The sequence below is a fragment of the Scyliorhinus torazame genome, chromosome 6, assembly GCF_047496885.1.
Source record: "Scyliorhinus torazame isolate Kashiwa2021f chromosome 6, sScyTor2.1, whole genome shotgun sequence".
Taxonomy (NCBI): domain Eukaryota; kingdom Metazoa; phylum Chordata; class Chondrichthyes; order Carcharhiniformes; family Scyliorhinidae; genus Scyliorhinus; species Scyliorhinus torazame.
This window is the reverse complement of record NC_092712.1, coordinates 159031839-159047974: the sequence shown is the minus strand read 5'-3', so window position 1 is coordinate 159047974 and position 16136 is coordinate 159031839. Positions and strand designations below refer to the sequence as shown.

The following is a 16136-nucleotide window of genomic DNA, read 5'->3' as shown; positions in this document are numbered from 1 at the left end:
ACCAATATATCAATACTTTCAGCTCACAGCTTCTCTAGCTTATTCAGGAAATAAATATAAATAATAATATTGTGGAGCTTGACATCTGTCCAACCATATGGTATACCTCAGCTTCTATCCAGTCAAATAAATTGTTTTCAGCTTACTGGAGGATGGGGAAGTTGATTTGAGATGTAGCAAAGTCATAACTACATTCTTTACAAATGTATTTCAATTTCATTATGCCGTGCATGGGTTTCTTAAGCAGCTTCCATAAAACTTGAGTTCTCTTCTGATCTCAGTGACTGGAAAAGAGACCAAAGGCACTTTCCGTGCAAAAAAAAAAGCCAGAAAAGGAATTAGATGTGACAAGGAGGCATTAGCATTGGCTCTATCGAGGTTAAATCAATTACGCTGAGGAATTGTCATCCTTGATAGAAAGCGAATTCAGTGCCTACAGTTGATGTCATTCCATTTGGTAATAATAACCTACATCTCTCGGCCTATAGCATAGTTTCCCAATTGGATAGCTCCAGACCAGCCCCAGGCTATTTTGAAATTGCCACCTCATGACATTTTGCAATGCAGTTTTTCAGGACACACCTCACATTTCATTTCACCCCTATGCTTTGAAAAAACGGAAGTGGCACTCAATTTTTCATGTTCTTTTAAAATAATCTTTTATTTCACTTCTGTGGCAAAGTCCCAGAATGGATATCAACCGTACCCTGCTTAAAAAAAAAAATTTTTATTTTCAATCTTCCTGTTCACACTAAATTCGATACTTCACTTTTTTGCCGAATAAACAAAATCTCTACAATATTGGCCATGGAATTACTTTTCATGATGTATGTTTAACTCACTCGTTTATTCACAGCTGGAGACTGCTCCTTGCTCAGTGACAATTTTTGCCACCTCTCTACTCCACTATTCTGTGTTGCGGCTGCCACAACAAATGTGCTTGCCCAAAGCAGCAACAGCCAGACGTGGGTCATGCTGGTTGGATTGATCAGAAATGGGGAGCCACACCACTCGTAATCTGAATAAGCGGGGGCGGGGGGGAGAAGCACATGATGATACACATGTGCCTCATGACCCGAGGGCCAATTACTGTTATCTATGGGTGTCAATTAACTCTGTCCTTAAAATGTGAAACCATTGTTTTATATATTATTCATTCTTGAGATGTGTTGTCGACAGGGCCAGCATTTATTATCCATCACCAATTTCCCTTGCAAAGGATATGCTGTAGGGTTTTGCGCTGTGCATTTTCCTGTCGTGATTTGATACAATTGAGTGGCTTGCTAGGCCATTTAAGAGGGCAGTTAATAATCAACCATATAATAATAATAATAATAATAATCGCTTATTGTCACAAGTAGGCTTCAATGAAGTTACTGTGAAAAGCCCCTATTACTGCCCCACAGCCCATATTACCGTGGATTTGGAGTCATGTGTAGGCCAGACCAGATATGGGTGACAGATATTAGTGAACCAGATGGGTTTTTATAATAATCCAAGGGTTTCATGTTGATTATCAATGAGACTAACATTTTATTTCCAGTTAACTAATTTAATTTTAATTCCCTCAGCTGCCCTGATGGAATCTGAATTCGTGCCTCAGGACCATTAGTCCAGACCTTTGGATTACCACTGTGCTATTGCATCCCTAGCACAGCAATTAAGAAAGAAAATAAAATTCCAAACACTGGTGCCAAAAGAACAACTAATGGCAGGAAGCTACTCCTAAACAGCATCAGGGTTGGTTTAGCACAGTGGGCTGAACAGCTGGCTTGTAATGCAGAACAAGGCAGCAGTGCAGGTTCAATTCCCGTACCAGTCTCCCTGAACAGGCGCTGGAATGTGGCGACTAGGGGCTTTTCACAGTAACTTCATTGAAGCCTACTTTTGACTATAAGGGATTATTATTATTATTCATGTTCTGGCTCTGCCACCTGGGTGTAATTATTTCAGTTATATTCTTTCAAACACACGGAAGGCATTCAAACTCTGAAGATACTGCTGGGAGAAGCTTTTAAGACTGATAAAATGAAAATATATGATGAAAATGGGAGACATCTTTAGATTTTTAGCCTTGAAAGGAGCCAAGTGAGAACTGTTTAAGACAATACAGGTTAGTAGTAAGTGGTATAAATCTTATTCAGATCAAATTGAATCTAAACACGCGACACTGCTTCAAATTTAATCTCACTGTGAAAGTTTCTTGTGCACGGTGACCACCATGTGGGGTAGTGGAGGCAGAATCTTTTGGAATATTTTAAGAAATGGTTGAGGACCAGAGGAGAATGTAAGATTTATTTTCTTGATGGTACTTTTGTGTACCTTCCTCATGATCTTGGAAACAGGCCCTTTTGAACGTGGTGACAAGCTCTCTCAAGGTTTTCATTGCAGCAATCACTTTTGAGTCCATTGTGTCAGCAGCATTTTTTTTTACTGCCTTAGAATATTCACCTTCTCCCCACGAGTCCTCCTCGGAAACAGAATTGTGCAATTACCTCAAATCCTCGGAAACAGAATTGTGCAATTACCTCAAATCAGCTCAAAGGTTCTTCTCCAGCACCATATTGTCCTCAGCAGCTCCCAGACCTGGTGCTGTCAAACAGTGTGTCCCTACAGTGTTCCTAGATCTAGTCCTTTGAATCAAATTATCTCACTGCAGCAGTTCCAAGGGCAAGTCTCAAGAGAATATAATTCAATCAGCACGATCCTCCCAAATATCATTAAAAGCCACACTAGCACAGTCAAACCGGTTTATCTGAACTATTTGGAAATGCACATTTCTTTTCAGATTGCAAATTAGCAGATTAAAAATCAGCACTGAAAACTGGTGACAAAGTCTAAAATAATATTATCAATTCTTTTTCGGGAAGTGTTTCGAAACTCAGTTGCTGACAAAAATTTAGAACTGCTTTTTGTTTCACATGCTTCAATGTTATGCATAGTGTATTAAAATTACTTCAAATCAAAGTTAAAAATGATGATGTCGTAAATCCTGTTATATTACTTTGTGTAATACATATATTGCTCATTTAAACCAGCCGAGTTGTTGAAATGATAAACTAATTTATTGTAATGATAAACTAATTTATTGAGTAATATAAATAAATATTGTGAGTTCTTTTTACTTAATACTCAACTAGTAAAACAAGGAAACAATTGTAGAGAAAAGTAATTAAATTATACAATGCAATGCTTTGATAACTAATAACTTCTCTCTCTAGCTTTCCTATGTCTGTTCTCTCTTCACTCTTGATGCACACTCCTTTAGAAAGAGTGGAAAAGTTATTAATATAGGTCCTAATAGTGAGACATCTAGTGTTCAATTGCCTGTACTAGCAGTACATATATTGAGCATGTATATTGATATACAGAGATCACTACATCCCCCCCTTTTTTTTTAAAGGTTTTCTTGCAAATATTAAAGGAAAATTTTACATTTGAAATGCAGTGGTTACATAGTACAGCAATCATTAGAATTATGTAAAAGTTCACAAATTCAGTCGATTTGGTCTTCTTCTTTTCCTTGTCGATCTTCTAAATTTCAACGGTGATGAAGAAGTTTTAATGTCCTTGTTGATTCTCAGATTGGAATATAGTTGTTGTTCAACTTGCTTTGAAATTATGTGAGGTAAGTCAAGTTGTGGAAAAATCTGTGTTTGATCTTTGACTTGAAGTAGATCACGGTGATTTTCTCTATAGATGTTGCCATCTGAAGTTTAAATGAGATAAAATCTGGGAGAGAATTGCCTAATGAAATGGGCAATGTCAGACCAACCTCCTTCAGGAAGTCTGAATCGAACAGTATCATTTTCAGTTAGAATTGACAAATCTTTTGCATGTAGATCTTTTGTTTCAGTCTCTGTTGCTGAAGTTTCTTCACAGCAAGATGTTGTTCAGGATCAGGAATATATAGCTGAGGTAGAGTTGTTCTTATGTTCCTGTTAAATAACTTCTGAGCTGGAGATAATCCTTTTTTGAAATAAATTTAGTGTACCCAATTCATTTTTTTTTTCCAATTAAGGGGCAATTTAGCGTGTTCAATCCACCTACCTTGCACATCTTTGGGTTGTGGGTGTGAAACCCACGCAAACACGGGGAGAATGTGCAAACTCCACACAGACAGTGACCCAGAGTCGGGATCGAACCTGGGACCTCGGCGCCGTGAGGCATCAGGACTAACCCACTGCGCCACCGTGCTGCCCTAGCTGGAGATAATCCTGACGATAAAGGTGATGATCTATAAATAAGTAGTGCTAAATAGAAATCAGATTGTGAATCTTTTGATTTGCTCAGTAACTGTTTAATTATGTGGACGCCTTTCTCAACCTTTCCATTGGACTGCGGGAAATGAGGGCTTGAAGTGATGTGTTCAAAATTGAAAATTGTTGAAAATTCTTTCCACTCATAAGTCGAAAAACATGGGCCATTGTCCGACATGATAGTACGAGGAATATCTTGCCTGGCAAATATTTCTCTGCATGCTTTGATTACAGTATTGGATGTAAGATCATTCAACTTCAGGACTTCTGGAAAATTTAAATAATAGTCAATGGCTAAAATATAATCCTTACCCAATGAATGAAAGAGATCGATACCCACTTTCACCCATGGTGACGTAACAATGTCATGCTGTTACAATGGTTCCTTGCATTGTTGACTCTGATGTGTTTGGCACATTGAACATGATGATATCATGTCAGAGATATTTTTATTTATACCTGGCCAATATATTGATTGTCTGGCACGGCGTTTACATTTCTCTATGCCTAGGTGAGTTTTGTGAAGTCTAGTAAGCATTTCTGACTTCATCCTGTCTGGAATGATGATTCAAGCCTGTCTCAACAAAATACCATCCACGATAGTCAGTTCAGACTGTATGCTCTGGTATTGTGGACATTGACTTGTAAATGATGTATAACTTTGGTCAAAGCGGCATCTTTCTGTGTTTCTGCACCAATTTGTTGAAGCTTTGAATCAGAGGCTGGAAGTAACTCTCTGAAAAGTTGCAGGTGAGAATCATGTAATTGATTGATTCCTCTAGAGGAATATCAGTGTTGATGGATCTGGACAAAGTGTCAGCTATGACTAAATCTTTACCTGGAGTATATATAAGATTAAAATCATATCTGCGCATTTTCATCATAAGTCGTTGTAGTCTTGGTGTCATCTCATTTAAATTATTTTCAATGATGTAGACAAGTGGACGATGGTCTGTCTCTACAGTAAACCTGGATAAACCATAAACCGATGCATCGAACTTGGAAATTCCAGTCACAACTCCAAGACACTCCTTTTCAATCTGGGCGTACCTACACTGTCGCAATCATGGATCCGGATGCGTAGGCGATGGGAACCCAATTATTGAAGTGGTCTTGTTGAAGTAGAACTGCACCTGTGCCATTTTGGTTAGCATCAATTGACATTTTGGTGGGCCTGGTCGGGTCAAAGAAGGATAAGCTGGGAGCTTGGATCAACTGTTGTTTCAGATCTGTCCATTCTTTAGTATGACTGAGTCCAGTTGAAATCAGTATTCTTTCTGATCAGCTGACTTAATACAGTTGTTCTACTGGAAAGATTCTTGATGAACTTCCCCAGAAAGTTGATAAATCCTAGAAAGCGTAAGACTGCTTTCTTGTCTTGCGGTATTTGCATTGACTTGATGGCTTGTACTTTGTCTTCGTCTGGCTTGATACCGTTGGCTGTAATGTTGTCACCTAAGAGTTTCAAAGAAGAGGCGACAAACATACATTTAGCTTGGTCCAGCTTTAAACTGTAATTGTGTATTCGCTTGAACACTTCTCTAAGACGATGCATGTGTTTTTCTGGTGTGATAGACCAGATGATTATGTCATCTACATAAACACCTTCAATGTTCTCTGTCATTTGTTCCATTGTACGATGAAATATTTCTGATGCAGAAATAATTCCGAAAAGCATCCTGTTGAAACAATACTTCCCGAAAGGTGTGTTGAAGGTACAGACGAGCTTGCTGGAATCATCAAGCTGCATCTGTCAAAGATCTTGTGAGGCATCGCGTTTGGTAAAAATTCTGGCATTGGCCATTTCTGATGTAATTTCCTTTCTCTTTGGTATTGGGTAGTGTTGTCTTCTAATATTACAATTGAGATCTTTAGGATCCAAACAGATTCTAAAGTCACCCGTTAGACTAGGGAGCTAACCCAGTCAGTCGTTTGTTTTACCTTCGATATGATTTCTTATCCTTGCAATCTTGTTAGTTCAGCCTTCAATCTGTCTCTGAGAGGAGCAGGTACACGTCTTGGCGAATGCATCACAGGCTTGGCATCTTTTTTCAAAAGTATCTTGTACTGAAATGGCAGTGTTCCCATGCCTTGAAATACATCAGGGTATTCATGTAAAAGTTGCTGGATATCTTCTTTAAGTGTAGCTGATTCACAAGTATTAAGGAAAATCCTTTTAATGGACTGCAAATCCTTGAAAGCTAGAGCACCCAATAGTGAAGAATGATTGTCATCCACTATCTCGAATCTGATTTGTCTGTGAATGTCCCTTTTGGTGGCACTCAAATAACACAAGCCATGTCCAAAGATGTGCAGGTTAGGTGGATTGGCCATGATAAATTGCCCTTAAGTGTCCAAAATTACCCTTAGTGTTGGGTAGGGTTACTGGGTTATGGGGATAGGGTGGAGGTGTTGACCTTGGGTAGGATGCTCTTTCCAAGAGCCGGTGCAGACTCGATGGGCCGAATGGCCTCCTTCTGCACTGTAAATAATTCTATGTGAGAAAATTGGATTGCCATTATAATCTTTTAAAAAACACTCTGGAGGAATTATGTCACGGTGACTTTTTTTTTAATTTAAATTTTTTTAAATTATAAATTTGGAGTACCCAATTTATTTTTTCCAATTAAGGGGCAATTTAGCGTGTTCAATCCAGCTCCCTGCACATCTTTGGGTTGTGAGTGCAAAACCCACGCAAACACGGGGAGAATGTGTAAATTCCACACGGATAGTGACCCAGAGCCGGGATCGAACCTGGAACCTCTGCGCCATGAGACTGCAGTGCTACCACTGCACCACCGTGCTGCCCTATGGTGACTTTTAATCATAGACAAATCTTTGGAATTAGTAAGATTCGCTTTAGCACCATTGTCTAATTTGAATGAGATTGGAACATTATTAATTCAGACAGTCGTCATCCATTCGTTGCTAACGACATTGACTTCTTGATCTTTTGTTGCTTGAAGATCCTTTTTATTTTTGTGAAGAGCTTTTTGTGTTGCTTGAAGATCATTCTTGCTTGTTTGCAGACTAGTCTTCATGATGCCTCAACCACTCCAACAAAAAAAGCATTTTCTAATAAGAAAATTGTATCATCTTGTGTGAAATCTTGTTGAGTGTTGATTTGTTCATCTTTGTTAACAGCTCTCACATTGTAGTTCTTTTTACGTACAGGAGGAGGATAACTTGCGGATGATTGACACTGAGAAGCATAATGATTTAGTTTGAAGCATCTCAGACAGTGTTTTCCAAATGCAGGGCAGTGTCCCTTTAAGTGGGCGTTGCCACATCTATGGCACGTCATCACGTTGTCGCCGTGAAGTATTTGTGATGTTCACGCATGCGCAGCCTCTTTCGTGGAGTTTTGCATTTCTGTGCGAAGTGCGCATGTCCCGAGCTGGAAAATGCGTGCGCTGGGTAGCTGCTGTTCAGAACAGCCTTCTGTGCTGCCTGTAACACCATTTATATTTTCTCTGCCTCATGTTAGGCGTTTGCGCTTTTTTCCTTGGGATAAAATTCTAAATACTGACTTTTGGTCTGTTCACTGGAGATGTATTTCTTTATCGCAATTTTCAACGTTAAATCATTTTGCCGAATTAAAGCTTCTCGTACAGTATCATCAGTTATTCCATAAACAATTTGATCTCGTACAAGTGAATCATGAAGATCCGCATAGTTACAGGTTTGAGCTAAGATTTTGTGATCTGTAATAAAGTTATTCACCGGTTCACCAACTTTCTGGACTCGCTTATGAAACCTGAATATTTCTACAATTTCATTAGTCTGCATCTTGCAATGGTCATCGAATTTCACGATAATTTGTTCAAACTTCGACTTATTTTCACCAGCAGCAAAATTAAACAAATTATATATTTCAATAACTTGCTGTCCTGCTAGGGACAGAAGCAAAGCGATTCATCTTGCATCAGACGCAGCGTTTAAATCACCAACTTCCAGATAGAGTTGAAATTGTTGTTTAAACAACTTCCAATTTAAATTAAGATTACCAGTGGTCTTTAGATGTCTGGGAGCCTGCACTTGGTCCATCAAAACTCTGTTTTTGTCGAGGGTTCCGAAGTTGCGATGACTTCATCAGTCGAATAGTTGATTCTGATTTTTCTTTATTTTTTGTTCAAATTTTCTTCAATCGACTTTCTTAAAAGCCTAATTAATCCTGGTACCATGTTATATTACTTTGTGTCATACATATATTACTCTTTTGAACCAGCCGAGTTGTTGAACTGAGCAGTAGTCTTCTTGTAGAAGATAAACTAATTTATTGAGTAATAAAATAAATATTGTGAGTTCTTTTGCAGAGATAACTAATTAAATTATACAATACAATACTTTGATAACTAATAACTTATTTTCTCTCTAGCTTTCCTATGTCTGTTCTATCTTCACTCCTGATACACATGCCTTTAGAAAGAGCGGGAAAGCTATTAATATAGGTCCTGATAGTGAGACATCTAGTGTTCAATTGCCTGTACTAGCATTACATATATTGATCATGTATATTGATATACAAAGATCACTACAAATCCTTCCATGCGAAAGTGCTGGTGAGCCAAACATGCATTGTTCACAAATAGGTACAACCACCAGATAGTGATATATTCAACAATGTATGCACAGAGGTACAATGTTACAAAAACTCGTACATTAATAAATTAGAGGGCAGAGGTTTAACAGGTCACAAGGGAAATAGAAGCTGGTCTCACAGTGGGTCATTTTAACCATAAAATGGGCAATATAAAATCAACCCCTAAAACATTTACCAATTTTCCTTTCAATTGAAGAATAATGGTTGAACAAATTAAGGGAAATGGAGGTTTAGATGGTTAATATCAGGACAATGTGATTCAGAGTCAGAGCGCACTTGTTTGAAAAGACTGATAAATTTAGAAAATCATTCTGAAACTCAAATATTTGGATTAACCAGTGAAGGTCTTTATTAGTGTCACAAGTAGGCTTACATTAACAGTGCAATGAAGTTACTGTGAAAGTCCCCTCATCGCCATACTCCAGTACCTGTTCAGGTACATGGAGGATAATTCAGAATGTCCAATTCACCTAACAGCATGTCTTTTGGGACTTGTGGAAGGAAACCAGAGCACCCAGAGGAAACCCACGCAGACACAGGGAGAACATGCAGACTCCGCACAGACAGTGACCCAAGCCGGGAATCGAACCTGGGACCCTGGCACTGTGAAGCAACAGTTATAACCATAGCACTATTGTGGTCTGGAAGGGGTGGGGAAGGAGGGACGGCACCATCAGGGGATTGGGTAAGTTGTTGGGGACACATTTGTTAACTAATAAAAATCATTGACCTCAATTAATATGATGCCTCTGGCACTTTCTTCCACAATGGGGGTGAGACACCATTCCCATGCCTCATCTCCCCAGACATCTGAGGCCCTTCTTCCGCCCCGACCCATGTGCAGGTGATGGGTGGGCCGGAGCAATCAGCAGACAGGGAGGGGTTAGATTGTGGCATGGAATGAGGAGCACCAGCGCTCAGCTCTCGGCAGATTACCAACACCTCCCAGCTCTCTACAGTGACCCACTTACAGTGGCAACACAGTCCCATGACCCTGGAGTAATGTTGCACAGACCGTGGGCGGGGAGGGGGGGTGGGGGGATGTGGAGACGGGAAGGGGGATGGTTGGGGAGAGAGGGAATGACAGACGAGACCACGTCCTATGTGAAGTGGGTGAGGATGAGAGCCTGTCTGGCCCTCCAGGCTTGCCTTACCCTCACCGCTGCCGCCTGTCCTCTATCCTCTGGCTGGTCCTATGGGTCTTCCCCAGCCTCGCCTTCTAGCCCCTCTTGTTCCATTGCTTCCTTGTCCTCGGATGTAGCTACATGATCCTCTCCCTCAGCACGTTGTCCTGCTGCTGTGCGAGGTTGTGGAGGACACAGCAGACCACCACAAAGCGGGCGACCCTCTGGGCTGTGTACTGCAGTGTACTGCTCGCTACCAAACTTAGAACAAATCTGGTTAGATTGCGCCCTTAGTTACTTTTTTGGACAGTGGGGAGTTTCTCACCAGTTTAGCCCACATTTTGAATTATTTTCATCACTGGAGAGATGATCTCACTGGCCAGACTGGCTCCTCAGAGATCGGGCCACCATTTTGAAAGAGTGGCCCGATCTCGAAGTGCCTCCACACATATAGGTATTACACCATATACCCCCATGTGAGGACACCCCACTATGTAGTCCCTGAGGGTCGTGCTCTTAAGGACCTCCATTCTTCACCGCCCCCGCAAACCTTCGAGGCCCCTACTTAACTGTCTTGCACTTCCACCACCTTTCATGGGTGATGTGCCATCAATGAACACAAGACGAGTAGTGAATGTAACTGAGGCTTTCATAAGGTAAACAGAAAGCCTCCTGGCCTCTGATCCCGAACTGGGACAGGGCCAGAGATCGGCCACCTTTATACCGAACCCGAGGGAAGGCGGAGCCATCAGGTGGTGGTTTACCACATTACATGTAGTCTACAAACAGTGGTTTACCACAATGGGCATGGCCTTCCTCAGGCCCTGACCCTTGGCACTGCAACCCTGGCAACCGGTCATCCTGAAACTGCCACTCTAGAAGTAGCCCTGCTGGCTTTGCGGTGCCACCTGGGAAGTGCTAAGGTGCCCGCATTCCAGGGGGAGAGCCAGGGGGCCACTCTGCACTATCCCAGACCACCCAGGGGCCTCCAATGGCTCAGGAGAAGCCCAGGGTCTGTTCCATCTGGTCCACGTTTGTGTGGATCAGCACTGAACGACACCCAACTGAGGCCTCCCTCGGGAGGCCGGTACATCCAGGAAGGCTGGTAGATCACAGTTAAGTAAGCTTAAGTAGGTTTAAAACCTACTTAAGCATGCACGGCCTGGTCTCGCCCATTGTGGGTGTGATTCTGGTTGCGCCGCCTTATGGACTGCGCGGTAGCACAGTGGTTAGCACTGTTGGTCCCAGGTTCGATTCCCGGCTTGGGTCACTGTCTGTGTGGAATCTGCACGTTCTCCCTGTGTCTGCGTGGGTTTCTTCCGGGTGCTCCGGTTTCCTCCCACAAGTCCCGAAAGTCGTGTTGTTAAGTAATTTGGACATTCTGAATTCTCCCTCTGTGTACCCGAACAGGTGCCAGAATGTGGCGACTAGGGGATTTTCACAATGTAATGTAAGCCTACTTGTGACACTAATAAAGATTGTTATTATGATTATCACGTGACTTGAGCAGATTCCGCGAAGTGTCCTGGTTGCTGTGAACCGCATGGGAGCCTCACCCAGCATTTACCGGCCATGCCACATTCCCGGTCGGGCGCGATAGGGCCGGTAGATCGAGCCCTCTGTGTTCCAAAGTCACAATACAGTTCAGCCAAGGCTGCTCAATCCAGGCCATTCATTGGCCAGCTGCCAAACTATAAGAGGAATCTCAGAAACAGTGCAAAAGCAGCATTCTGCATCTAACTCAAATTTTCTGAGTGCATTGCTTAAGCTGAAGATGGTACGGAAATTCAGGATCAAGTATTTTCTTTTACTTATCAAGTTTCTACTCTCGTCTCCACTACGCCCTCGAGGGCAAGACTCAAGGTACAAGCATAGTTTTACAAGTGCTCATCCAAATTTCCATTTATGATGTTTGAGCTTCAGTGTTGGTGGACCTCTTGATGATAAGAGGCATCATGATTGATCCCAATGCCACCTACATCCAACATCTAGAGTTATAAAAAAGGAAAATACCATGGAAGTTGAAAATGCAAAATACAAACAGCAAATGCTGGAAATACTCAACAGGTCTGGCAGCAACTGTGGAGATAGAAGCAAAGTTAATGGGCTATACCGCCACCGCCATCCACCCCCCCCACCGCCACCCCCCCCCCCCCCACCGCCACCCCCCCCACTGCCATCCCCCCCCACCGCCATTCCCCCCCCACCGCCATCCCCCCCCCATCCACCGCCACCCCCCCCCCCCCACCGCCATCCCCCCCCCCCACCGCCATCCCCCCCCCCCCCACCCACCACCACCCCCCCACCGCCATCCATGGGCCTGCCTGTTCCTGCCCCAAATTCAATTGTGATGGAAGGCAGCGGGATTCCCACACGCCACACACCACCCTCTTGCCTGATTAAATGGTAGGTTTACATTGTTAATAGAATCACAAAGATAATTAGAGGGAGGAACTTTCATCTGTTTTTCTTGTGCTGAATTGGAATAAACATTTCACAGGTAAACAAACAGTGTTCTTGCAATTATTCCTCAATTCCTTCACAGGTTAATAAAGGCCGGTGGAAATTCTACAAAACTGTCTTTTTAATGTTTGCATTCTTTTCATGGTTTACTGTTAATATTTTCTTTTACTTACCCTAAGCTTTTTGACACTCGGACAAGGATCATTAGAGAAACTCTCAGTGTCTGCAATTTGAATGTCTGCTTTCTCCAACTCACTGGTCAGATCATTCCTCACCTGTCAGCACAGAAGAGAGAGAAACGATTGGTAATAACTTCACAAAGGCCTGATGCATTCTTATTGTTAAGTTTTCATACAGTACGCACAGTTGGATTGATATTTAGTATTTTTCTTCCAAGCCGGAAAAAGATTTACAAGATCAGCAATGATTTGAAACAACTATCAACTATCAATTGTCAATATATTCATCATCTGAATTGGCATTATGCGCCACAATTCAAGGGAGATTCTGTGATCATGAAAGTACCCCTGTCAAGACGATAAAGGCAGAATTGTGGCCCTCTTGTCACTGAGTCACAAGGTTCTAGGTTCAAGACCCACTCCAAAGCTTGCATACATAAATCAAGGACTTCAGTTCCTAATGCCTGTCCATGACTTGTGTTTGGGTCAACCTCACCCATAATACTCTGCATAGAGTCAAATAGCTTGTGCCACTGTCAGGATTTGAGAGGAATGGTTTAATGTATGAGGTGCTGCCATCTCTAAAAATGTATCATAGCAAGAGTAAGGAAATCATGAACATTCTGAAAAATAAGAGACAGGAAAGATAGGCTTGCATTTATATCGCTCTTCCCACAACCACAGGATATTTTGAACCATTTTACAGTTAATGCAATACTTTTGAAATGTAGGGTGGAATTTAACGGAAAACTTTCTAACTTAATTTGTGGCGGGTTTTGAGTTTCTTGCTGGCTATTAAATGACACTTAAGGCGCGATTCTGCGGAAAGATTTTGAAGTGTGGTAGCGAGCGGGAACTGCCACGAGCTTCCTGGAGTTCGGCCCGGCTCGCCAGTTCCAGTTAACAAGGTCAAGAAGCACTTAAACAGCATTGCACAACCAGCCCGACTCAGCTCGCGGCCATGGCACCAAGACAACCGGCCCCAAGGTTTGGTGACACGGACCTCGGGAGGCTCCTAGATGCGGTCGAGGGCAGGAGGGTTCTCCTGTTCCCCCGAAGGTCCCGGAGCGTGAGCCAATGCCGCCTGGTGGCAGCGGCCATCGGGCAGCATAACCAGGACTGGCCTCCAGTGCCGCAAGAAGGTCAATGACCTACACCAGGCCGCACGCACTAGTTGGCTCTTCTCTCCGAGTCTTTCCCACCCCCATGCGACCAGCCCCCAACCCTCCATTTTCCCCCTACCTCATCCTTCCCTCCCCCTCCCTTCAACCCCTCCCTTCACCCCAGCCCTCCCTTCACCACCCCACCCCCAACCTTCCTTCACACAACTGCACCCTCCTCCCCTCCCCCTACCAATGTGAACCGCACATGCGGCTAACAATGCCCTCTCTGTTTTCGCAGGAAAAGTTGTCCCACAATCATCAGGAGAGGGTCCAGAATGGCGAGCCGGAGATAAGAATTCTCACAACCTTCGAGGAATGGGCCTGGAGATGACTGGAGTGGCTGAGGACAGAGCGGTCACCAATGCGGAGGTCAGCGCACACCCCAGAGGTGAGGATCCACTGGGCCAACCTGGAGGACCTGTTAAACGTGAGTTGTTAATGCCATACAGACTGACCCATCCCTCCCACTGACCACATGTTCATTCTCCAACAGCTCCTCCAGCTGACGGTGACGGCCCATCTGGGCTGGCCCCCTCCCCTGCTTGCCACGAGACCACTTTGGCAGAGAGCTCTGGGAATGCCACAATCGATTGATCAACAGCTGTCATCCCTAGCCTCCTCCAGCGCAGAGAAAAACACCTCGGTGGGTACCGTTAGTGGAAAGGCTTCTGGGACAAAATCAGTTGAGCACCACATAGTCGCTGATGTGCATCAGGTGGAGGCAGTCATGCCCTGGCAAGACAGTAGTCAGAGGGCTGCTAAATCCCAGGTCCCAGCTGGTTCCCACCCAGTGCTGAGCCTGTGGAACATGCTATCCCGGAGCTAATGGAGACATTAGGCAGTGGCTGGGACATTCAGAGAACAATGTCAGCAACACTCCAGTAGGTCCATAGCCGAATGGAGGAGTCAAAGAGGCTACGGATGCAGGGAATGTCACCGGCAATGCGTGGCACTCAAGCCAACACTGCTAGGGTGGATGCCACAGTGCAATCCTGGCGCACGACATCGGCACCATTAGTGGAGGTGTCTCAGGCGTGGTGCAATCGTGATGGCCATGGCTGAGGGCCTCGGCAGAATGTCTGACTCGCTGGGGACGTGACCAGTACCAGGCTGACCTTGATCTTGAGGGACATGTCCCAGTCTCAGATGGGAATGGGCGAGGCATTGCGGAACTTGACCCAGTTGCAGGTAGGCATTGCCGAGGCACTGAAGAGTATGGTCAAATCACTGAGAGGCATCGCCAATGGCGTCAACACCATGGTCCAAACAATGGGGAGCTGCCAGGACAGGCAAAGCCAGATGATGCAAGGGCTGCCAACCTACTGTCCCTCCGCCCTGAGGTGAACCCTAGGATCCTGTGGGCACCGAGCGGGAAGAGGGGCACAGGATGGCAATCCGGACCCATTCTATGGACTGGCGACAGTGGCCACCAGCTCCCCCATATTCCACCCTTCTGATGAGGCCGTGTCTTAAAGCCAGTACCCGGAACAGGGCAGCATGGCTGGTCATGTGCCGCCATCAAGTATGATAAGGCCTCCGGCCCTAGAGCCTCAAGAGAACGCCCGCTGGGGGCATCGAAGGCCACGGGACAAGGTAAGCTGTTGGCTGCCTTCATATCTGATGTGCATCCTGGGGATGTACCAAGAAGGAGCGGTAGAGGAAGGGAGGCCAAACATGTTGAGGATCACTGTGAGTGCGCTGGGGATGTGGGTGGGGGGGCGGGGGGGAGCGGAGGAGTAGATGGGGGATGTAAAAGACTGAATAGTGCATTGGGGAGAGGGGTAGGGTGTGGATAGTGGAGCGGCACCATCTGGAGAGTGGGGCAGTGGTGTATTGAGGAACATTAAACATCCCTCACCAAACTAGTATGACGCCTTTGGCTCTTTGTTCCGTGTTGTGGACCGACCACCAATCCCATGCCCCATCTCCCCCAGGCACCTCCAACTTATCGTCTATCCCATGCAATATCTGTAAGGAATTGGAGAGGGTGTGAGACTGACAACCAGCGATATTTTCCACCCTGGGATCCTCCAGTCCTCCCATCACTCCTCCCCGCCCCCACCAACATGCCCTGCCCATGCACTCTCAGCAGCAGCAGGTCCCCTGCTCACCGGACCCCAGACCCTGTACCCCAGACAGCTGCATGTAATGTTACCTGGACCAGATGTTGGCCCCTCCCCGGTGCAGACACCCACCCTCTGGTCACGGAAATGTCCCCGGTGCTGAGGCCCAGTCACTGGGTGTTCGGATGTTGGCCTCTGTGTCCATGGCGTCACAATGTTGGGGGTTTACTACAGACCTCCTAACAGCCAGCAGGAGCAGATATGCAGACAGACGTTGGAAAG

General features: G+C 44.5%; 1 protein-coding gene across 1 annotated transcript in view; it reads right to left on the bottom strand.

Annotated features, from left to right (window-relative positions):
- Positions 1 to 16136, bottom strand: part of gabbr2 (gamma-aminobutyric acid (GABA) B receptor, 2) — a 1455116-nt gene that overhangs the window by 471500 nt on the left and 967480 nt on the right. The window contains exon 4 of the mRNA XM_072509007.1: positions 12623 to 12724. Coding sequence (XP_072365108.1) covers positions 12623 to 12724 — 102 coding nt within the window. The remainder of the gene's footprint in view (positions 1 to 12622; positions 12725 to 16136) is intronic.